We start from the raw sequence: 24,301 nt of genomic DNA, 5'->3' as shown, positions 1-24,301 counted from the left end.
AAGCTCTTATTTTCTGTGATCTGTGTGTATTGACATGTTTCTTCTACATCCTGTGAGGACAAAAAGTGTGTGAATGATGTGTAAATCTCACCTGCAACTGGTGGGTCTTCTCCCTTGTCTTCTTTCTTCCCGGTATCTTTTTCGCTCTCCTGTTCAACTTTCTTCTTTGCTGTTGGACTCACCTCCACTAAAACCCAAAGAGACACACATAAATAACATGCACCTGGGAGATATATGCGAAACTTTCAATATCAGTTAAAAAGAAAACGTCCCAGAACGAAAGAAATATCTTATGCTTTGAACAATATCAGATTATTGAGTTCTCTATGTATCATGGGTTAATACTAACAAACTCAGTATGTCCTACTTCTAGTTGAACACATCCTGTCAGAAGCAGAATAATCATGTTTTATTAAATATATTTGCTGGATTTCTGCTATTAGCATTCTACCATCACACGAGTTTAAGAGTTTAAGATTTGATTGACATCTTTACAGTGAGAAACCAAGTAAATGTGGAAACTAAATGCAAATTTTCAGTCCTTCACTTTCTCTCATTGAAGGAATTGCTGTAGGCGTTTAATTGATCAGGGACGGCTGGAAAAACTTGCAGCATCTGGGAGACGGAGACCCTTTCTCTGGTACTCGACTGGATGCAGCAGATGTTCATCTGTGTGTTGTGGATTTGTGTTGTATGGCACTGATCATGGCTTATGCCTCTGATCAGTCATGTCCTTTCAGGTGCACTCTGGGTATGAACATGAGAATGTAAGTCTATGATCTCTGTCTATGTGCGTGAGTTACTTAAGCAATGAGGATTAAGGCTTGCATTAGAGCTGCTGTCTTACAAGTGGATCCTGTGGGGAATCAAACCAGTTTGGCTAGCTTGCTGACATTTGTGGACCTTGTTGAAATTGATAAAGACTCAATTTATTTGAAGTTGATTAGAAACTTGCCAGAATTTACATTGCTCAGCCTTCAGTGGATTTTAACTGTCGCTTTAGTGGGCAGGACTGCATTAAGTAGGATTGATGAAGAAACATGTAAAATGTGAAAAAAATGTGCTTGTTATTATAAATGGTGCATCTCCATTTTCATTCAACAAATAGAGTATGAGAGCCAGAAACGCTCTGCATTCGGCAGTCCATTTAACACAAAAGCAATAAGCAGCGAGAAAGACTGTTACAGTGATTTTACCATGATGAAAAGTGTTCTTAGGCACCAATGTGAAATAATAAAAAAAATAATTAAACCTAGTAAAATGACGATCGTTTCAACAAAAGCTATTCTGACAAGCAGGTTGCAAAAAACTGGCATTTTATGGTTTTAACTTTTACTCTTTTATATATATATACATATATATATATACACGGTATATTTCTTCTGAATGTTTTGTTCTTATTACGATCTTTGTTTGTAAACCAATAAGAGATAATGCTTTTTATGAATCAGAAGACTGCTCAAAAGTTTAAGGTCTGTAAGATATTGTAATATTTTTGAAGATTCTCATGTTACCAAGGCTGGCTCAAGAGTAATATTCTGAAATACTATTATAACTGAAAATAACTCTTTTCTATTTAAACTTATTTTAACATGTAATTTATTACTGTGATGCAAAGCTGAATTTTCAGCATCATTACTCCAGTCTTCAGTTTCACATGATCCTTCAGAAATAATTTTAATATGGTTGTTTGTTGCTGGGGAAAAAAAACAAAAAAACATTTCAAATTATTAGGAATGTTGAAAACAATTGTGCTGCTTAATATTTTTGAGGAAACTGAAATACTTGTTTCTTTGATGAATAGAAAGTTGTGCTGCTTAATATTGTTTTCTACTATTTTTTGATGAAGAAAAAGTTTTTTTTTTTTTTTTTTCTTAAAACTTAAGTCTTTATTATCACATTTGATAAATAAATAAATAAAACTGATGGTAAAAAAACTTTTGAACAGTAAGTAAATGTACACCTGCTTTGGTCCTCATTCCAAAATAAATAAATATATAAATAAATTCATTTTTTTATTTGAACAGCCAACTTGTCAAATAAATAAATAATAATAATAATAAAAAAAAAAAAGGATTAGAGGCCCCATTGACTTAGCATTTCTTACGTTATACACTCAAATGTACAACAAATTTGATGTTTGAGCCAACAAATCACTATACTCACTAAAAATGGCTATAAATGAAAGGAGTGTGCAATACGATTTAATAACTGTATATATTGTGAGATTAAATATTGGTGGACCACTGCTCAGATTAACTTGATGAGTTCTAAATGATGGTTTTAATTGAGAGGAAATAGGCGACCCATTGCTTAAGACCGAGCGGTATTAAGCCGCCACTTTAGGATGAACTGGAGCAGCTGTTTCAGCCTAATGCCTTTAATTTGTGTTTGGGTCTCTCTCCCTCCCCATCTCATCCCTCTCTCTCTTTTAAAAGGATGGAGAGTCAGAGTATCCATCTGTGCGGTTCCAGCTAACACCTGTGTCTGCTCTGGAGTGGGATACAAGGCCGCAAAAGACATCAATTTTGCCCTCGCCCTCGCCCTCGCCCACACACACACACACACACACACACACTCCATCAGATGAAAGACACAAAACAGGATTTAATGCACACGTGTCCACCCTGACTCCATCTGCGTGGAAAGCGTTTGAAGTCGCAGTTCAGAGGGACACAGACATGCGTTCACATAATCAATGGAGGAGTGGGAAATGTGTGGGGTAGTTTGGCTGTTTGTGCGAGGCTCATATCGCACCACCTGGGCAATATGGAGCCCTGGAGGCCTACGTCCTTCACTTACAGATACCAAGACTCATGTAGAGTCTTGCAGGAAAGTAAGACTTATATCACCCACACACACACACTTGTAACAGCTGCCCTAATAACCAGCCGCCCCAGGACTCTCGATCTCGCTGCATCCCAAGTTTGCTCACTTTATTGCTCATTTTTTAAGTGAATGTATTTCTGTGGTGTGGGAAAGCTGGTTTCAAATATTAAACCCAAGGTGTCAAGACTGTTTAAACACTTACTGTCAGTGGTGCAGGTTTTATTTGAATATTAAAATGGTATTTACCTCATGTTAAAACCACAGGTGGTAACAAACATCGTTACACACTTATTGAAATATTGCACATATTGTGAAAAGTAAATGCTGAATATGTCATTTTCTGTTTTTAAATACACTAAAAATATTCGCCTTAAACACACCTATATATATAGTGGAGTCCTAGTTGTGGCTAAAAAACTGGTATGTTTAGCCAACTTTGAACACCAAGTTGTTCTAAATTCTTCAAGAACAACAGAATCATGAAGTATCTCAATATGTTCCTGCATGAACTGACTATTTGTCATTTTCAGTTTCTTTTATCGTACAGAAGCCTGGCTGTTAACTGTTTTTACTGTATTTTCATAATATCTTGAGTCAAAGTTATGTTTACATTTACAACCAAAACCTAGAGCAAAATATGGGAGCAGTTGCTACCTGTAGCGTCTCCTTTTTCAGGAGGTTTGGTCTCCTCATCCATGGATTTGGCATCAGGGCTCTCGCCTTTGGAAAACAAACAGACAGAAAACAATTACACTTGTCTCAAAAAAATATCTGGACGCCCTAAAGACCCACATGCACCCTAGAATGACAGACACCAAGGCAGAGACAACAATATGGGTATCATTCATTTTGAAGATAAATTATTTATTATTCCCAAGCTTGGTTTGTTTTTCCTGCTGAAATGAGATGTGTTCAGCCAGGGTATGAATTTTACTCCTGTGGTTGTGTGTAAAACAGCTTGTATATGGAGGTAAAGTTCATACAAACTCTTTATCAGTAGGATTTGATACTGTTTGCATACAGATATACGGTCATATATATTGAAAATATGTGGAAAAATAATAATACATAATAAATATTCAATTCAATATATAAAGTATATATACAATATACACATACACACACACACATACAAATTGTATGTGTGCATAGTAAAACACATGAATGAACAAACAAACATACATGAAAAAACAATGCAAATACATCTTTATGTGCCGGTTCGCACTCGTGATTCATGTGTCGCAGGTGTTCGGCAATCAGGTAAATTCAGATTTAGCCTCTGTCTCTGCACAATCTCCAGCTCTGCCTCACCTGGTCTTAAAAACCTCTGTGTTTTGCTTTTCTCCAGGGAACATAATTGCAAGTATCTCTGACTCTTGGGTTCGGTCCAAGCTGAACATTTGCTTTGCCTCTGCTCGGAGAGACTACTATTAATAATGCTCATAGCTACAGCCGTCAGAGCCGGTAGGGGAAAAGTAAATCAAAAGTTGGCGATAAGGATGTCAAAAAGCAGTAGTACTTCAGTACCAAGTCGATACTCCCAAGTCCCAACCCAAAACAAAACAGCGGCTTATGAGTGTGCAAATGCAATTCAGAGCTCTGCAGTCAAAGTGACATTTAGTGCAAGCTCAACGTTAGCTGAGCAGAGACAGGCTGCGGCTGGTTTTGTCCTCGGGTTTGAATGTAAAGTTTCTATCGCGCTACATGAATACCCAGAGGGAGTCGGGCCATGCGCCTCTGAGCGTATGTGTGTGTGTGTGCAAGCGATCATTTCAGCGTGTGCAGTGGTGTGTGTCTGTCGATGCACATGTTCTGATGTCTGTCTGTGTACGTTCGTGTGGATTGGAGCGAGGTGTCTCATTAAACAGATGCACCCCCAAAACACACACACGCACAAGAGCGTCACGGTAATAACTGTATCTGACAGCCACTCTCTCTGTCCGTAATGAGACAAGTTCAAGGACAACAGAGCCAATCCAGATCCTTCAGCGAATGGGTACAGCGTGACACGTGAAGCGTAAAGACTGTGGAGAGACCCAGTGAATTTTCTCGCTCACTAGCATGTGGACTCCATGTTTTTGGGTGATATATATGCATACTGAACTGCAAAGACGGACCTATTTTGCATGTTTTCTGATTCTTGTTGTTCTTGGCTACTGGATATTATGAGAAATCAGGAAGTATGTATTAGTCTGAAAAAGTATTGGTAAACTTTTAGATACTTAAGTCATACTTAAATATGCATGAATGTCATAAATATGTATGAATGTCAAATACTGAACCATCTGCAAACAAATGGTGCTGGAGGTTTCAAGTATACCAGATAGTGTCCAAATACTTTATTTATTCATTTCGAATACCGCATCTCTTGTTTTATTACTTAAAAGCTTAGAAACGTTTTTCTTGTGAAACGATTTGCATGCTATATTTCCTAAAATAATCAAATATTTTATCATCTAATGCAATTTTATTCACAAATTTTAAAATAAGAGTGTCTTAAGTGTTTAACTTTTTAGGTGATGACAAACCTTCTGGCTCCTGGCTTTGCATTGTCACATCCTCAGTGGATTCGTCTGAAATCACACAAGAAAAATATACTTAATGACAAGATTTTTGTCTTCTTAAATCCAAAAAAAAAAAGCAAGCAAGAAAAATCTTTTTTTTTTTGGTCCTTTCATCAGACTGCAGTGGCTAATCCCATATTAAAGAAGAGAGGATGATTGTTATCTAATCACTCCTGCTGCTGGCAAGCAGAAATGAAAGCACAAATTCCTCTGTGAAGAGGAACAGGAAAGACTCCAGCTGATGTTTGATTATCAAACATGTCTTTTTCTTAATGGCTTGCTGAGGATGAGAAACTTCAGTGTGATTTTGATATTAAAATTTGATGTTACAACATCACACAGATTATTTAATCCCATTTTAAATTTAGTTAGCAAAGTTTCAACCATTTAAAATCAGGATGTTGTTTGGTTCTAGTTGTGGAGTTGAATTTGTTCAGAGGAGAACAAGTCAATCATTAAGTTGTAGTAGATAAAATAATTCATTAAGTACAGACAAATTACTGTTGCTCCTAAATTGTGGTGACAAGACGATAACAGAAGCTAAATACTAGGATAAGAAGACACAGGAACATTTTAATGGTGTGTCTTTCAGAAGAGACAAGCACTGAAGTAAATCTGCAGACCTGCTCTTGCTTGTAAAAAATAACTACTCGGAAACGACTCAGGGCTTTGTACGAGAAGGTCAATGCCAGGAAAAACTCAATTCTCTTAGCTTTGAACAATCATAAACGAAAAGCCTACCTTGCTGGCTCATAATTTCTTCATCCTGCTTGTCATCTAAAAAAAAAAAAAAATAGTCATAGATAAACACAGATGTATTAAGAATAAACATGCTACTGAAATTCTTCTGTTACAAACAAAAAAAAAACAGAAAACAAAACAGAAGAAAACAACAACAAATAAATAAACCAAACAAAATGAAAACAAATCTAAGCAAAACCAACCAAACAAAACAAAAAAACATGAAAAGGCAAAATAAAACAAAAAAGAATAAAAAAAACTAAACAAAATAAAACCAAGTAACAGAAAAAAGTCTGAGCAAATCAAAACGAGAAAACAAACAAACCCCTAAAACAAAACACGTTACTATACTACTACAGTATCATAACTCCAGCACATTGATGGGCATGTTCAAAAGCTGTTTGGCAGATTTATCTTCCCTCAAGATCCTTGATAAAGTAGTCCACACATTTGTCTAGAGGAACGCTCTACTACTGTGGTCATGTTTTACATCAAATATTTATAATAGTTCTGGCATACTTGATGTCTTATGGCTGCACTAATTTTGTGCTCTCTCAATATCTCTGCATATCTGAGTGCTGTCCCAACGGACGGCTAAATACATCTCAACAAACCCCACACAGAACTCCCATGAGCCCATTGTCGTGCGTCCCATGGGCTTATATGAATGCGTTTATCCCAGGTGGGTTTAATTTTGTCCCTCTCAGTCACTTTAGTCCTCTAAACTCGACATCTCCTTCTCCCTCTCGCCCCTCTTCGGTTATATCATGATGCTCTACAGGACTCCCTCTCTCTTTAACCCAGATGGGGTTTGGGATGAACTGGAAAATGAAGACCCTGACACAAATAATCCGCTGTGCTTGACAATGGCCATTACGCTGCTGACATAATTGGCTTTTTTAACAAGCTGGTGTGAGAAGCAATTTTCCAATGTCTGAGCAATTTATTTTCTCACCACTCTTAAAATAATAAAAAAAAGAAAAACAAACACAATATGCCAAACGATGCAGCAGACCTTCATAAAAGGTACCGTGTTTTGTCGTTAGCCTTGCCTCTAGTGCAGCTGTCAATCAAATTCGGCTTTACACACAGGACCTTCTTCGTCCTCAATATTGATAAACCAATAACAACAGATTATGATATAGTGACTTTTTATTCATTTAGAGGGCAGAGGGCAGTTCTCCAGTGACTGAAGCTCAATGTTTTGCTCACTATATGAATTATTATGTGGGAGAAGGTTAGTCACCCTGTGGACTTTGAGAACATAACTTTATAAATGCTGCATTCACAGGAAGGAAGGAAGGTATTAAGGCATATTCAGATTCATGTTGACCCACGATCGTGTTAAAGCACTGTCATAGCATCCTTTTGCTAAAAAGGCACTCGTCTTTGATGGTATTCTTGTGAGGAACCTGAAGGTAAATTGGATTCTGAAATCCTAAGATGACAAATTCTCTCAGTTTCAATGTGAGGTCATACAATCACCACATACACCAGTGAAGGATGTTGTTTATAACCTGCAGACAAAAGCAAATTATTCTGAGAGACGATAGCTGAGTCATGCATGCCTTCGCGATGGCCTCTTTCATACAGGAAGCAGTAAAAAGCAAAGAATGCAAAGTTAAAATAGATAGCGGGGGAAGGTTTCGAAGTTTCAAAATATGAGTAAGCTATTTTCTTGATTTTAAAATGACACCGGCAGTTTTATTAAAGAGAGAGACATTGAAATAACCTAGTATAGAGTAATCACATCTATCAAAAATGACTTCTTGTTTATTACACATCCAAACAACAAAAACTAAGGCGAGACTTTGAAGCAAGAGGCCATGGAAAAAAGCTATTTGTGTCACGTTTTATTATTTTATGATTTTATAAAGCCATAATGTTGAATAAGGATGTGAAGCTCAATGCAACGACCCAGCAGTGAGTCGTTCTAGCAGCAGATGGCAGTAGTGTAACAGAGTTCAGATGACAGACGCTACCGCACACAAATAAACACACGTTCAGGAGGACGCTCGCTTGCATACACACAGAAACGCTTCTGTGAGCTATCTATAAAATATTTCTAATGCCATACATTTACAGTCACATTACTATGGATCCGTAATCATACAGGATCGAACAGCAGCACTGCCTCCTTTCACACGATGGGGAATTCTCTTTCCTGTCAGTTTGGCCCTCTGAACACAGTTCATGGTTAAGAAAACCGCAACCATGAAAAATGTATGAGACATGAGACAGAAAGGTGAGTGAGAGTGTCACAATCAACAGATGCTGCTCAGCGGCCCAGAATCTACCTTCTGCGTGTGTGTGTGTGTGTGTTGGCTACCTCTTTTAAGAGGGATACGTAGCTCACGCGGTGCAGAGTCTTTTGATTCAGTGTCTCGCTCTCTGCCAGGGTCGGAGCTTAACGGCCGTGTTTCCAGCTGTGCAAAACTGTTGACTTGGAGACACTTGAGCCACTATCTACAATATACAATTGTAAAACTGCCCACCCTCGGTATAAATGCATCACTGAAGCTTCCTGTCGCTTGACCCCTCCTGCTCTGTTTTTCTTTCCATCCTCTTCTTGTGTTTTCTTTTCTATTCCATTGCCTCTATCTTTCCCGCGCGTACACACACAAACAATTTATCTTTCTTTCTGTCAAACAATTTGGTTCATATCATTTTTCCTATTTTGTGAGCTTCAATGACACGAAAAACTATTACAACGTGTGTGTAATAAGAATAATAAAAACTAAAATAGTACAAACAGGGTAAAAAAAGCAAAAAATTAAAGTAATGCAAAATAAAAAATAAAATAAAATAAAATAAAATAAAAAATGAAAGAAATAAGCAATAATTAATTTCAATAAAAGGAAAAAAAAATTCTGGATGCTTTAGTTTTGCTAAAGCATTAGCAGTTAATCTGTGGGAATTAAAAAATGTGCAAAATATTGATAAATTCTATTATAAAACAAAATTACAAAAGAGTAAACAGAAATGAAAATACATTCATTATAAAGCAATGTATATGAAATAATAAAATAAAATCAATAAAAAAATTACAAGAGTAAAAAGAAATTAAAATTAAAATGCAAACATAAGATAAAAATCTTTAAAAAAAAAAACTAACAAAAAAAACATTTCAAATAAAATAAAATAATTTATCTTAACATGGCAGCCTCCAAGTAGTGATTTTACATTAGGCTACTGATATGCTGGATTCTTTATCTCATAAGAGTGTATATCATATTAAACATTTTTCAAAAGTGCTATTTATTTTTTCAGGGGTAAGTTCTTTTTTTAAATAAGGGAATAATACTGAGAGCATGTTTAAATGCGTAATTAAGAAGGTTAAACTAAAGGAAAATAAGACTAAAGGCATTATGAGCATACGTTTAGCGATATAGATATGATGCCTGATGTCTCTTTCTTTCCTCCACACACAGACCTGCTCTCTTTTTCTCTCCCTCTCCAAACATGCCCCCTCTGCCTTTTACATCTGCTGAGTACACAGTTAACAGCTCAACCTGACGCTCCGCATCCTGATTCACCCATCTAACCTGTCACCTCCTAATCTCTGAAACGCCACACGGCACACACGCTAAACACACACTCACCCCACAGGCCATCTGAAAAGCTATCCGGGGGCGTTAAAATGCTCAGTCCAGTTCTGTGAAGAATCCCTCTCATTTCTCGGCACACAGATCCCCCCATGTATGGATTTCATGTGGATTACATCACAAATCACTTTATCCCCCAAGAACTCTGTCAAGAAGTCCAGTCTCTCCACCCAAGCATCTCGTCGGCTCTCTTAGGCCACAACCCGGCGCTGATGGGTCGGATTGAATGGATCGCCGCAGCCGGGCTAACTGGGACTAAACCTGCCAGCCGCAGATAATGCCCCTTTCTGTCTGTTTGTCTCACGATCTGACTGACTTCTCCAGAGCCTCTGAGATTCGCACATTCCTTTTCTGTGAAGGAAGGCAAGTGGGAGCTTATCTGGAATAAGGTATTGTTTTCCTTTACACTCCGCACAGGTAACCCGTTGAGGAACACGGAGAGAGTTCCAGATCAGTGCTTTCGGGGCCAGTTGTCCCCTGAGCATGTGAATGTATGAAGTGCTGCTTTAGGGAGAACAGCACTAATGCTTCTCTGTCATTAGCGGGCTGTCTAAAAGGCCCTCTTGCTCTAACCTCAGTTAGAGAGCATCCCCTTAGGGAGAGTAGTGAATGTGTAATACAAAGCATTATCCCACCACGGCTGTATATCAACTTCCTCTGTTCGTGAAAAACAAAAGTTGCGGCCGGCGGGAATCCAATAGGCGAGCCATGGCTGCAAGCTCTGGCGGAAGGGTAATGTGCATGCAAAGCTCATTTTCCATGAATCAGAAATGTGATTTCAAAAACATATTTAATGTGCCGTCATACCTTGTTCTCTGAGTGACAACGCATTAGAGTGAGTGCATTTGATGTTGGCGACAGAACTAGAGGACGAGGGCTGCGGCTAACACCTGTGGATAAATCATAGACTGTGCCGCTTTAACACGCTTTGTTCTGCTCCACGCTGCTTCGTAATAAATGCTGCTGTTTGTTGTTTGAGCTCAACTTCTGCAGAGCAAAGCTTTAATGTTTACGCTGTCCTGTGAAGGTTAAATGTGGGGTTCTAAACAAGGGTGTTTGTGACTAGATTGTTCCCATTAAGATTTTAGATATACAAGAAATTGTGGAGGCAGTGACACAAAATACAATCTGAATATCTGAACTTTGTTTAGAAACACACTGTAGACAAAATCTGCAAAAATGCTATAAAAAATGCTTTGTAATTTTACAGTAAAATTCAATTTTGATGGCGTTTTATTTAAATAACCGTTTCTTCTTACTTTTGTCTTATTAGTTACATGCATGAGGGTTTCATATTAAATATGCTGTTAAATGAATGTTTATTGTATATTATTTTAGTGTTTTGTGTGTTACCATGCTGATGTTTTGTCTTTGTGTACATGACAAAAAAATTAAGGTTGCAAATAAAGATTACTGTTTTACACGAAAGTACTGTTTCAAATTTTCTACTTCAAAATTTCATGGTTTAATTCAATGTTACTTGCTATTTCTTTGTAAATGTAATGAAATTTACTAGCAATTGTACACCATATTTTTTTCAGTGTGTGTGCACCTTCTTCATATGTATAGTATTTACCTCAGCTTATGGAAATGTTATTTATGAACTGTTTCATCATGTGGCTTTCCTATTACCACTTGTGTTTTGTGGTTGTTGTCAGTGTATTATAAAGGTACAAAACAGATTTTAGTAATTCAGTATGTTAAATTTAATAAAGTTAAATTGACAAAGCCTAAAATGTTGCTGCCATATTTTTTCAATAAAATTCTGCCAACTACAGCAGCATTGTTTTTACAGTATAATTAATATATTTTCTTTTTTTTTACAGTGTACCCCTACAAAAATATACAATGTTAACAATATAGTTTCCAGCAAAAGTTATCTTACTAAAACAACTGTAAAAAATATATATAAAAAAATGATATAGTAGCATCAGTATTTGGTAGAAACTATGGTAAATGTTTGTAAGGGTATATGATTGTTGTTTAGAAAAGCAAAATCTGGTAGGTTGTTGTTTGCTAAAGTATCAGTTTACTGAAAAAAATGACTTTTCTCTTTGTGCTGCATATTGAAGAGAGATACCGGCCTGGGGAAATTTCCCCAAAGACATCAGTGCTGCCTGCTTTAATATTAAAGAAAGAAAGAAAAAACACCATCTCCAGCCCTCTGGCTTTAAGACAAATGGAGAAATTGTGGTGTTAATAGCCTGCTGCTGCTCTTCAGTGTACGAATTTAATTATCTTTGGTCTATCTTATTGAGAAGCGAGTAATTGTTTCAGTGCTACACAACCGAAGAGGCTGAAATGGCAGAATTCGAAAGCTAATGGCTCCTTAAACAGGTTTCCACACCCTGACAGAACATCCCAAAGAGACTTAGTTTGATATTCTCTCAACAATGCTTGGAAAATGGGAATGCTGGGTGATACTGACTTTGACAGTTGAACTTTCGCTCACAAGAACACAGATTTTCTCATACCTTTTTTATCAGCATCATCTTCTTCCCCTCCTTCCACAGGCTCCGTGTTACCTGTCAATAAAATCACACCACTCATAAGAACTTTCATCAGAAAACCACAATTTTATATTTTCTCAATCAATAATTAGTAAGCACTGCTAATTAACAAATTGTACAATAAATTTCCATTATATAGAAGTACAGTTATGGGTAGATTCCATTAGAAAGTTTTACTTGTGTAATATAACTTAGTCAGCCTAGTGCCATATTTAATTATTGGCAAGAATAAAAATGAGGCTGCATGGGATAGATGTACAGTGCATTCAATGGGTTATATACTATTGTGTAAGAACATACCAATATTTGAGCTGATGAAAAATCATTCCAAAAGAAACGTTCAGTAAACAAAACCTCCATAAAACAAAGTTGTGAGCTGGCGAAAATCTAGGACCTTTATACATTGTCTGCTATTGTAAAGACTTTAAGTGTGTCCCTCACAGCCTCATTTTCATCAGCATTACATTCAATAAAACTCAATAAAAATGAAATATGGTTATGAGTAGTTGTTTTCCTTTATACATGCATAAACTTAAAAAAATCTCTCTATTAATCCCCGAAATGAAAAAGGGCAACTGCCGGGTTACAAGGGACAGATTGCCCATACTGAACAGCTCTGATAAGGGTGAAATGAGCGAAGGAATATCCTGCTATTGTGTCGCAGGCCTTGCTGGAGTGCATATACATGCACCAGGTGATTCTGCATCAACAGGGGCTTTTGTGTGCCTCGGTAAAACCCAGCTGATAAAAATGGGGCCTGTAAAAGTGTAGCGTAAGGGATTTCGGTGAAAGACAGCAAGAAAAAAAAAAAAAAAAAGGTGAGACAGAGAGAGGGAGAGAAATGGATTGATTGATAGAGAGCGGGAGAGAGCTGATACAGGGGGATAAGGGGAAAAAAGCCTCAATTCCATGTGAGAATGGCAACCATTTGAGCCTTTGAATTGGTTCCAGAGAAAAAGAGAGAGAATCAGAGCCCCGGCTAAGTGAAGCGCTGCTAAAGGCCAGGGCTTGGCTGCCAGTCAGACATTCACTGAATGAAACTCAGGCTAAGCTAGCCGAAACTGCTGGGGCAGGAAAAGCAGGGCGCTGGGAGCTACGGTGTTTGTTTGTGCAGATGTGATATTTGGTGTGTTGTGAACAAGATAGAATCCTGATAGGTGTTGCCATGTCGGGTCATCCCGGTCTAGTGTTTACAATGAGGTATAACAGTGTCCACAAAAGAGGTGATTGGTCTCTCTGGTTTTGTGCAGAAGTAAATCTAACTGCACAAAGCCCCAACACATGAACTTACAGTAGTTCAGAGGGCTATTAGACGCTTGTTGGACTGCTTCAAAATACTGCTTTATAGCCCGCCCGTAAAAAAGTCAAAGCTAGGTGCTTAAAAAAAACGCTTGTTCTGGATCGGATCTGGTTTTGATGGGCGTCTTGGCTTACAGCTCCAGTCCTGTGAACAGTCTCTCACATTTGTAGTAAAAATCACAGCATGCTACTTTTTTCACTTCATGTCGTTGAGGTATGAAAATGTTCTCCTCCAAGATGCTTCATTTAGCACTCCTTCTCTTTCACCCTCTGTGTTTTCAATCATCTAAGTTTTGTGGAAACGATCAATGCTGGCCTTGTTTCCCTGCCAGAAAATGTCCATCTCATAATTCCATGGAGTTTAAGTGACTGCTGGAGACATGTTTGACCTGGGTTCAGTTTTCCAGCTTAACTGGAGAAAAAATAACACTACTATACAGTGTTGTTTTAGTATTATTTATGTACTATTATGGTATTTATTATTATTATTATTTTAAATTAACTTCTAGTTTTATATTTTTATTTTAGTTCTAGCAATTTTGTTATTTTTTGTAATTTTAATTCATATTTAATAAATATTTCTATCTAGATTTAATTTTTTTAATTTCACTCAGTAATTTTAGTACTTCCATTTAAAATGGTTTTATTTGATCTGGTTAAATATTTTTGATAGCTTTAGTTAACAATCACAACACTGCAGTCTGACTGAAACCCTTGCACAGCGTTCTCAGAGACTGGTATCATCCAACCTGTACAGTTTTGTAGTCCAGCCTAAACCGAGAGATAAACCCAGATTAGATTACCATTGTACGATGCTCAGTTGTCTTTTTGACAGTCGCTTAAGCAGGTTTGGGACCATTGTGAGTATGTAAGCCGGATTTAAGGGTCTAGCGCTAGGAATTAGCTTAGCACTGAATCGTTTGTAATGCTGTACCTGCCGCCGTCTATTTAGCTCCTGTAGCAAACGCGCATTAGTCACAATGAAACACTTATTTTCTATCTCTTTTTGTCGCTGTTAATGTACAGTTAAAGAGGCTTCCAGATGAAGGCCTTGTAATCTCTTCTGCTTTTCTGAAAGTCAACAAAGAAGGTAAGGTGATTTGCATCTGAATGGACCGCCGTTAAGAGAAGACGTGCCAAGCAAATTGCATTCCCATTTGATAATGTTTGATTGTGTCATTGCCGACAAGATGGCGATCGAGTCCGATTAGCTTTCAATCAATCTGACTACCGTCCAAAACAATTCAGGCCTGTAAGAGCACAACACCTGGCAACCTTCATCTCAATTAACTTGCCAAAAGACCAAAGTTGCACATGGTAACGCCAGCAAAACTATTGCAGGCATTCGACGAGAAAATGCAGACTCTTGTTTTCTTGTTTATAGGCAATTGTTGAGCTGCCACCCACAACAAAAGGCTCGATTAATCATGGAGAGAGCGATTCAGATGCCGTGGATTAAACTTAGTCGGGCTGCAGGATATTGGATGTGATAATTTCCCATCTTGTTTGCAATTGTGAACACTGCATTAGGAAACACTGTCACTCACCTTCTTCCATACCGGCATCTTTTTCATTCTTATGGTCGTCATTATCTGCAAGAGACAGGAAGAGAAACCAGAGAGGTCAAAAGCTACGACGGCAAGCCTGACATGATCAAAAAAGCAGCCCGTTGAGCGTGGATTTCTGTGGGCTTATTCCTATTAGTAGTGTAAAGAGAATTTAGCAAAGCAGGAATTCAACACATTTATTTACGGAGATGCCCCCTTTGCGAGACCTCAGAACAGGGCTGAACAGGAAACAGAGGCAGAACAAGCATTGATTTTTACATTAAATCCAAGGTTTCTCTAAGGATTGAAAATATGTGGTTTGTTGAGTCCCCCAGGCAGTTAGTTCTAATGAAAGCTGAGCAGAGACAAGCCGAGAGCTCGCAGTCTGTTTGATCTGGATTGATGTATTATTTGAGTTCAGGCTGCTATCAAACGCTCATCTGTGGAAAGACAATCGTGCTATTTGATATGATCCAAGCAGCAATTAAATTCAGCATTTGGAGGAGTGCAGAAATTGTTTCAGCTCAGGTTGAAGGCGAAGTGGTTTTGCTTCAGAACCCAAATTTTTCATTGGACATCATAATAGCAAAAGGTTTTAAACTACAAAACTAGAAAACCCTTAAAGGGATAGTTCACCCAAAAATGAAAATTTGATGTTTATCTGCTTACCCCCAGGGCATCCAAGATGTAGGTGACTTTGTTTCTTCGGTAGAACACAAACGAAGATTTTTAACTCAAATCTAGTTAAAAATCTAGATTTTTAACCGTTGTAGTCTGTCAGCCCTATAATGCAAGTCAATGGGCACACAACCTTTGGAAGTAAAAAAAACATGCACAGACAAATCCAAATTAAACCCTGCGGCTCGTGATGATACATTGATGTCCAACTTCCCTGAGCGCATTCACGGCATCCGGTGCGTGACGTCTTTATGAGCTCTGGTGTAGTTTATGCAAGCGCCGGAAGCGATCTGTCGCGCGTATACATCACTCATTGTTTACACAGTGCACAGAGATTGTGGGTATGACGGCTAATCAAAATGGTACTTACTTGCACTTATCCTGATTGTTCAAACCGACTTAAACCTAAAAGATTACGTTTGCTCGCCAGAGATTACGTAAACTACGCCAGAGCACATACAGATGTCACGCACCGGATGCTGTGCACGTGCTCAGGGCAGTTGGACATAGTGGTGTTTTATAGGTAAAAAATGATAAAAATATTGTTCAGTTTCTCGCACAAACCGATCGTTTCGTGTCTTAGGACATCAATGTATCGTCACGAGCCACAGGGTTTCATTTGGATTTGTCTGTGCATGTTTTTTTTACTCTCAAAGATTGTGTGCCCATTGACTTGCATTATAGGACTGACAGACTGCAACGAGTTAAAAATCTTTGTTTGTGTTCTACTGAAGAAACAAAGTCACCTACATCTTGGATGCCCTGGGGTTAAGCAGATAAACATCAAATTTTAATTTTTGGGTGAACTATCTCTTTAAAATGTAATATTGCAGTGTTACAATGAACTGCATAGACCCAATAATATACAAAATATTTACACAACATTATTAGTAAAACTGACAATTTTGTAAATGTAGCAGAAGTGTTATTCTCCAAATTCTGGGCCAAACAGATAAATATGAGGCATTTCAGTAAACTAAAATCATATCCTGGGCAAATCAAATGGCACAGTTGTGGATGGGGCTTTATGTTGCTTTTATGTTTTTTTTTTTTTTACTTTGAATTGTTATAGTCTTCAAGGATCTGACAAGCTTCAACCAAGTCACAAACGGGTTTGCAACAAGATATACAGATTTTAAACCTTTGACGACAACTAAAAATGACAAATGCTTCTCCCTCCTTTTTAAAAGTTCATTTATTTTGCTATCTATATTGCTAACTATTGTTGATTATACAGTACATATAGCAAAGTTTCTTTCCAGCAAGTGTGAACAAAACTGACCCAAGACCCATTTTGGATCCTGACTATGGGTCATGATGGTGAACTATTTGTCTAACAGTTTTTAAAGATTTTTTTCTTATGTATATATTTGACATATTTTAGATGTAAGACTACAAAAATATGTCTGAAATTTTCATCTGTCAAAGACATAGTTTTATATATCTCTAATCTGAAAAGACTGGAGACTTATTTCTGGGTCCCGATCCAACTGTTGAGAACCACTGATCTATAGAATCTGAGCGATTTGACCTGACTGTATGTAAAAATACCTGTATTTCAACCATCTGCCAGCTAAATATGCAGGGATCAGCATTCCTCCAGTGCTCAGCTCTCTTATATTCTCTCCTCTTGTTTGCTCTCTTTCCCTCCTGTACAGGTCCTCTGCTCTCTTTAACTCTGTTGTTTCTTCTTTTTCTTTTTGTCTATTCTTGTTTTTTTTACACTCTCAGCTCAGAGTTCTTGCCAAAGAAGTCAATATGTCCCCTGAATTTGACTCTCTCTTTTTCTGCTTGTGTCCCTTTTCTCTTCTTGTATGATGCCAAACCTAGTGGACCTGAAGCCTGGCGTCTGCAGCCAAGGCTGTTCCCTGCCTGGTTACAGCTCGTTAGCCATCCTTGACGACTGTTAGCTATTACCACAAACCAAACAGGCTCCAATTCATACACCGCTAGCTCATAATTAGATCTATTCTCCCAGACTTCTAGAAAACCAAATGTTTAAAAAGAAATTCTAGCTAAAAGACAAGAGGTTTTTTCATTTTTTTTTTTTCATAAAGTCAATATAAAATCAAAATTAAAACCAGGAACAAGCAATGACAATTTCATCAGTGCATCTTATTCTGAAGAACAAATAGTTTGTCTTTTTGATAGAAAAAATTAGTGAAATTTGGGCATCTTTAAGCTCCATTCTGGTATCTAACACCTACTTTTAATAATCCACTGAACTCCAAATAAATGAAATCAAGTCCACCATACATTTTTCATTGAATATCTCGTTTCACTCAGGAATATATCACATATGTTGAATGGGTTGTGAATAGCAAATCACTGAGACTTCAAAAACAGCTTTTTTTTATTTCATTTTCTAAGCCTCTTGCAGACCTCATCAGCATGTCATCCTCAGACAGGCACATGGTCACACACAGAAAAACATGTTCACACACACACACACACGCACACACACACACACATCCAGCCTCTAGCAAAAGCTCCTGCTTTGATAAAACACTCCTGTCATCTCATCTGTTCATGAGGGAAAGACTGTCAAATCTCCCTCAGGATGGTGGGGCCATGTTTCTCCTTTTGTTTAACACAGAATAAAAGCAAAGCATGCATTTATCTGGGGAAAAGAGGGGGAAAACAGTGACATCATAACATGCTGAATCACACTGGACAGGGAGCAAAACCCTTTGGACAACCTTCATCAAAGAGCAAGCGCCCTCTGTGCATGTGCCAGTTGATTATGCAATATCACAATGAAAGTGCTGTAAATGTAATGCACTGCTATTTTGTTTTTGCACGTTATGCTAAATGCACAAAGCATGACATTGTGCTTGCTGCATCATTCTGTCACTGTAAAGCCCCGTTCAGACCACACCATTTTAGCCCGATTTTGGCCTGATTTGCTTGACGTAGTGTCGTGGGGATTTGTTTACGACAATGGGCATCAAAACTGCAAGATTCAATCATTTCATCTTGTGTAGTGTGTCATGATGCCATGTCTGCGACGCTTCACAACGTCAACACAGAAAGTCAAGCATGTTTAATTTTTTTTTCCATTGTTCGCGATGAGTTCTGTCACAGCTATGCCACAGGCCAATAGGAGCACAGAAGCGCCTTCATACATGCTTTCAAACGAAAGAGAGACAACGGTAGTGGTCCTGCTAGGTGTAATTTTACAATGGAGGAAATGTTCGTGGAGCTATGTCAATAATACTCCTGCATTTATGATGTTTTCTTGAGGGATTATCGCGAAAAATATTTAACCTCAGTTCTCTTTGCAGTCCTCTTCATACAATCCAGATTGTATGAAAACAGGGCAGAACATGCTGTTTGCTAGCCATTGTTTGTTTACGCTCATGTCACCACCTGTCTAGTCCCGCACTATCGATGACAGCACGCACGTCGTTAAAGACGGCAAGCGAAGAATGTTCGGGTAGAAACATGTAGTCTGACAAGTTTCTTGTTCACAACACAGCAAGATTTTAGGAGTCAAAATCGTGCAATCTGGCACAGTGACAAAAAAATCGTGTAGTCTGAAATGGGCTTAATGCTGATTATTAATTAAAAATGTAAGGTAAGTAGGTATGCATGTATGTATGGAGAGGAATGGATGGATGAATGGACAGATGGATGTATGGATGAATGGATGGATGGATGATAGATGGACAGATGAATGGACGTACAGACAGAGACAGGTAAACAGATGGATGGACGCATGAACAGACAGACAGATGGACGGACAGACAGATGGACAAACAGAGTGATGGATGGATGGATAGACAGACAGACAGATGGATAGATGGATAGAGACAAAGACAAATAAATAGAAGGACGACAAACGGACGGACAGAGAGATGGATGGATAGACAGACAGAGACAGACAAATGGATGGATGGACAGACAGATAAATAGATGGACTGACAGATGGATGAACGGACAGATAGAGACAGACAAATAAATAGATGGGCAGATGGATGGACGGGCAGACAGAGAGATGAATGGACAGAGACAGACAGACAGAGACAGACGGATGGATGAATGGATGGACAGACAGAGACAAACAGATAAATAGATGGATGGACAGAGACAGACAGACGGACAGAGGGATGGATGGATGGTCGGATGGATAGGCGGAGACAGATAAATGAACATATGGACAGACGGACAGACAGACGGACAGACAGACAGACAGATAGATAGACAGACAGACAGACAGACAGACAGACAGACAGACAGACAGACAGACATAAGTTTTAAATCAAATATGTTGCAGTGATTATGTGAGCTAAAACAATAGATGTTTAAATGATTTGGAAAGAAACAAGACACATGTAAGCCAACTAACTAGAGACTGTTCTAATTCCACTGACCAGATGGATGGCACACGCACAGACACCAACGTACATCCACTGTCTCTGCTCCTCAAGGAGAGCCAGACATGGGCCCCTGGGGGCCAGAGAGTGTGCTGGAACATGCTGCCTTTCAATCTGCTCTTGTCTGAAAGCATTTTAATCAGTTGCAGGGCCTCCCAAACCAATCAATTACTTTAATCAATCAATTAGAGCACTGGGGTGCGACGAAAAACCAGCTCACCACCCACCATTTTCTGCAATTGGATTAAAATTCCAGGCTGAGGAAAAATCAAAAGAACAATAATAATAATTGAGAGGAAGTAATGTTACATAGCCAGGACAGAATGAATATACACAGCACAAGAAACATGTCAACACTTTTCCTATGATCAAATTTCCATAGAAATTGCAAATTGAAAATGCTGCACTGAAATATTTTATTTTCCAGTGTAGTGTTAAAAAAGCTGTGTACGTTAATGATTCTGTCTCTTGAAAGTAACACACAGCTAAATCGCTGCTAGCTCCTCACCACTAGCGTAATGGCTGTATTCCTAGCTGTGTAAAGCCCTACACATGGTGGCACTTCAAAAAATTCCCATGGTGTGTTTGATGATATTAATGCACAGTAACACACTCAACATTTGTTCCCTGGAGACCGAGGACGTTGCGTGTACAGCCTTCATTTTCAACTCTTTCGGGGGTCCAGGAGACCCCGTCGACTTACAGCGGACGACCATCGTCTCACCGCAAACACCCAGCTTTACAAATGATAGGCTTTCTGACACAGTAACACTGGGAGAGGAAAGCCTCCATTAAAAATAGCAGGAGGGAGCTGTCGTTTGAAAACACAGCATAGAAACACCATGTAAATATGGATGTGGCTGGTGGACCAAGAGTGAGTGAGAGCGTGAGAATGAGATTGAGAGACAAAGAGAGAGAAACAGAGCTTCATTCCCTCACTGAAGTATAAAATGTAATGAGATCCGACAAAACACTGATAAAATTGTATTTTAATCAATCAATCAATCAATCAATCAATCTATCTATCTATCTCACATATTAATGAAATCTTTCTGCTTTTATACCTCACCTTTCAAAAAAAAAAAACATACTATCTATCATCTCTTTCACACATTTTCTGTTTTTTTTTTTTTTTATAATATACCGAATCTACTTATTTATCATATCAATATAGAAAATTGAAACACTGTGAAAGAGAGACAGAGAACATTAAATAAATTCTGCCTGCTTTTTGCATAGTTGTAACCCGCTGAAACACATATATCATAACCCATATTAATGAAAGACAGAGATGGTACTCCGTCTCTGAGCTCTTTCACACATCTGATTCATCCTCATTTTCTGACAAATGTATTCTTCATGGTCTTTTCACTGACTCATAAATGACTGTAACAGGACATCAGGCAGTGATGTGCGCTGTACTCACTTACATAAGCGTTGGATATTCTTCAGAATCCTCTCGCAGGCCCGAACCCACGAACTCTCACATAATGGACCTCAAACTGCTCTTTTGGGCGTTGAGGCTCTTGAGGGAGGATAACAGCAGGATGCTAGGGATGGGATCGTAGCTAAGCGGAGTTGACAGGGCGACTGTGCTGTCTCGGAAACTGACAGGACTTCAAAGACATTTCTCTTCTAAGCAGAACTATGTCTTGGAGGTAGGAGGAGTGGGAGACTTTGCGACATTGGAGATGTGAGTGTGTGTGTGAGGAAGATGCACAGAAGCGTGAAGGACACAAGCATTACAAGACTGACCCCTAAATAGCTTCAATGCAGCTAACTACTTTTTGTTTTTTAGTGCAGCTAACTGCTTTATGAAAATGTAGTCTATTAGTTTAAATGATTTAAATGAGTAGCTTGGAAAGCTATCATTTTAAAATAGCTTTCCCAACACAGCTTGCACTAAACATACAAACCAAAACTAAGCGAAAAATGCATTATGATTTCCCATTTAGGAGTCAAGATGAAGAAAATCTAGAATTTAAAAGCATCTGAGAATCTGAGGATTTCAGTTGTTAAGGAGGAGGAATCTGTCGAGATGGAGCTTGAATTGATGAAATTCCATTCAAGTTGATATGTCTAAGATTACAGAGCCTGGTGTCATCAGAAAGAATCGGTGTGACTGGATGACAGAAGTGAGTGATAACCCCAACAAACAAACTGAGGGATAGGAAAAGTACAGAACTCAAACTACAGAAAAGCAGAGACCGCATCTGAGACCGCAGAGGGAAATGAATGGGTGAGTGGAAAGAAAATAACTTTTAGAAACATCAACACAGAATTGAGCTTTCACAACAAACTCTCACACATTTACCTCTTTGTCTAATCATGTCTTTGCACAATAGAAACAAGAGTGTGATAAAAATGAACAATAAATTAGATGCTATTTACAAGGAACAATTAAGCAAAGTAGGTAATGACAGATTTCCAAAAGAAAATTTACTCACTGTTGCAATGATGTTGTGGGATGTTGTTTTTGATTGTCTAAACAAGCCACAAAACAATTTAAGGAATAATTCAAATTTGTAGCACAAATGTGCAAGTTACAAGCCTGAAAGAGGGGTTCTAAAAAACCCCAACCCTGCGTATGAGTAATAATGATGCTTGCTTTAGCAGGCACTATAAATGAAATGGTAACACTTTAAAATAAGGTGTCATTTGCTAACATTAGTTAACGTATTAACTAACATGCACAAACAATGAACAATGCATTCATTACACTATTTATTAATCTTTGTTAATATTAGTTAATGAAAATACAGTTGTTCATTGTTTATTCATGTTAGTTCACAGTGCATTAACTAATGTTAACAAACACAACTTATGATTTTAATAATGCATTAGTAAATGCTGAAATTAACATTAACTAAGATTAATAAATGCTGTAGAAGTATTGTTCATTCTTAGTTCATGTTTACTAATGTTGTTAACTAATGTTAACTGTTGAACCTTATTGTAAAGTGTTACCAATAAAATACTGTACTGCACAGTCATATTAAGATCTCTGGATAAGAATAAACCAACAAACAATAAACTATCTAGGCCTTTCTGACTGTATGACTTTCTTTTGTGACAAAAAAGAAGATTTTGAAGAACATCCTAGTGAAAAATAAATATAGGCCTACTGAAATGCATTTGAAATACATTTATTTCATGCTAAGTATACTATAAATACATTTACATATTTATGTAGCTACTTAATATAAATACCCTGCAATTGTATACTTAAAGTCTGCTAAATTGGAACAACTAATTTTGTATTTAATGCACTTTAATTGCGTGGAAGTAGTGCTGAAGTCCATCTAACTAAATACTGAAGTATATTTGATTGTGCTAAAGTGGAACTATTACAAGTATACTTTAGGTACAATTGAAATATCTTGCATTTAAAGACCGATATTATTCAAAAATCATACAATGCTCATTGATAGTGACATTAAAACACATTTTAGGCTTAAAAATATGAAATATGTATTTTGCACAAGTAGTAGTACTCAAAATAAAGTTGAATTATAATTTTAATATCAGTAAGTCTAGAGTGATATGTCAGTAAATACTGTATGTTAACAGATTTGAACTATACTTAGTATGAAATAAATGTATTTTAAATATATAACTTTTTTACTAGGGCACTTTTGTCAATACAATGAAAATCAAAACAACATTGGACTTATGGTATGGGAAACTAAAACATTTAAACATTTAAAAAACAAGTTTCAAAATATCTTTTAAAAATATCGATAGAAATAAAGTAATTCAGGTTTCGGAATGGCATAAGGGTTAGTTTCCATTTGTTCCAATTTTTTATCACCTACTCTTTTAGAGGTTTAGAATGGCATTTCTCATATATAAACTTTTAAATCAAACACATAAAAACATAAAACAACTGCATAAAAATAAGGCTTTAAAATACATGCATTGCACATTACGGTTTCCAAAATCTGTTATTTGCTATCATCTAGAAAAATGTCCTCATTTCTGCAGTTGCTTTTTTTTGGGGGTGAAACTGACAGCTGGCTGGGAGGCAAACACTGATGAGACAATTTGCCATATGCAAATGCCCCGTTTGCATGTCCCCACACTATTCCTTTCTATTTGCCAGTTGTCAGACACTTTTAATGCTGCATAGGAAGAGATTAAAAGAACACACAA

The 24,301-nt window shown here is 37.6% G+C and overlaps 1 protein-coding gene across 4 annotated transcripts in view; it reads right to left on the bottom strand.

Annotated features, from left to right (window-relative positions):
• The window catches only part of macrod2 (mono-ADP ribosylhydrolase 2), a 544,600-nt gene that overhangs the window by 20,491 nt on the left and 499,808 nt on the right, over nt 1-24,301 (bottom strand). For all 4 annotated transcript variants that reach the window (XM_058795075.1, XM_058795078.1, XM_058795077.1 and 1 more), the window contains 6 exons: nt 15,096-15,140; nt 12,214-12,264; nt 6,135-6,170; nt 5,358-5,402; nt 3,484-3,549; nt 92-187 (listed from right to left, as the gene is read on the bottom strand). In XM_058795075.1, coding sequence (XP_058651058.1) covers nt 92-187; nt 3,484-3,549; nt 5,358-5,402; nt 6,135-6,170; nt 12,214-12,264; nt 15,096-15,140 — 339 coding nt within the window. The remainder of the gene's footprint in view (nt 1-91; nt 188-3,483; nt 3,550-5,357; nt 5,403-6,134; nt 6,171-12,213; nt 12,265-15,095; nt 15,141-24,301) is intronic.

The sequence above is a fragment of the Onychostoma macrolepis genome, chromosome 13 (assembly GCF_012432095.1).
Source record: "Onychostoma macrolepis isolate SWU-2019 chromosome 13, ASM1243209v1, whole genome shotgun sequence".
NCBI lineage: Eukaryota > Metazoa > Chordata > Actinopteri > Cypriniformes > Cyprinidae > Onychostoma > Onychostoma macrolepis.
The sequence above is the reverse complement of the archived record's forward strand: the minus strand, read 5'-3'. Positions and strand labels throughout refer to the sequence as shown.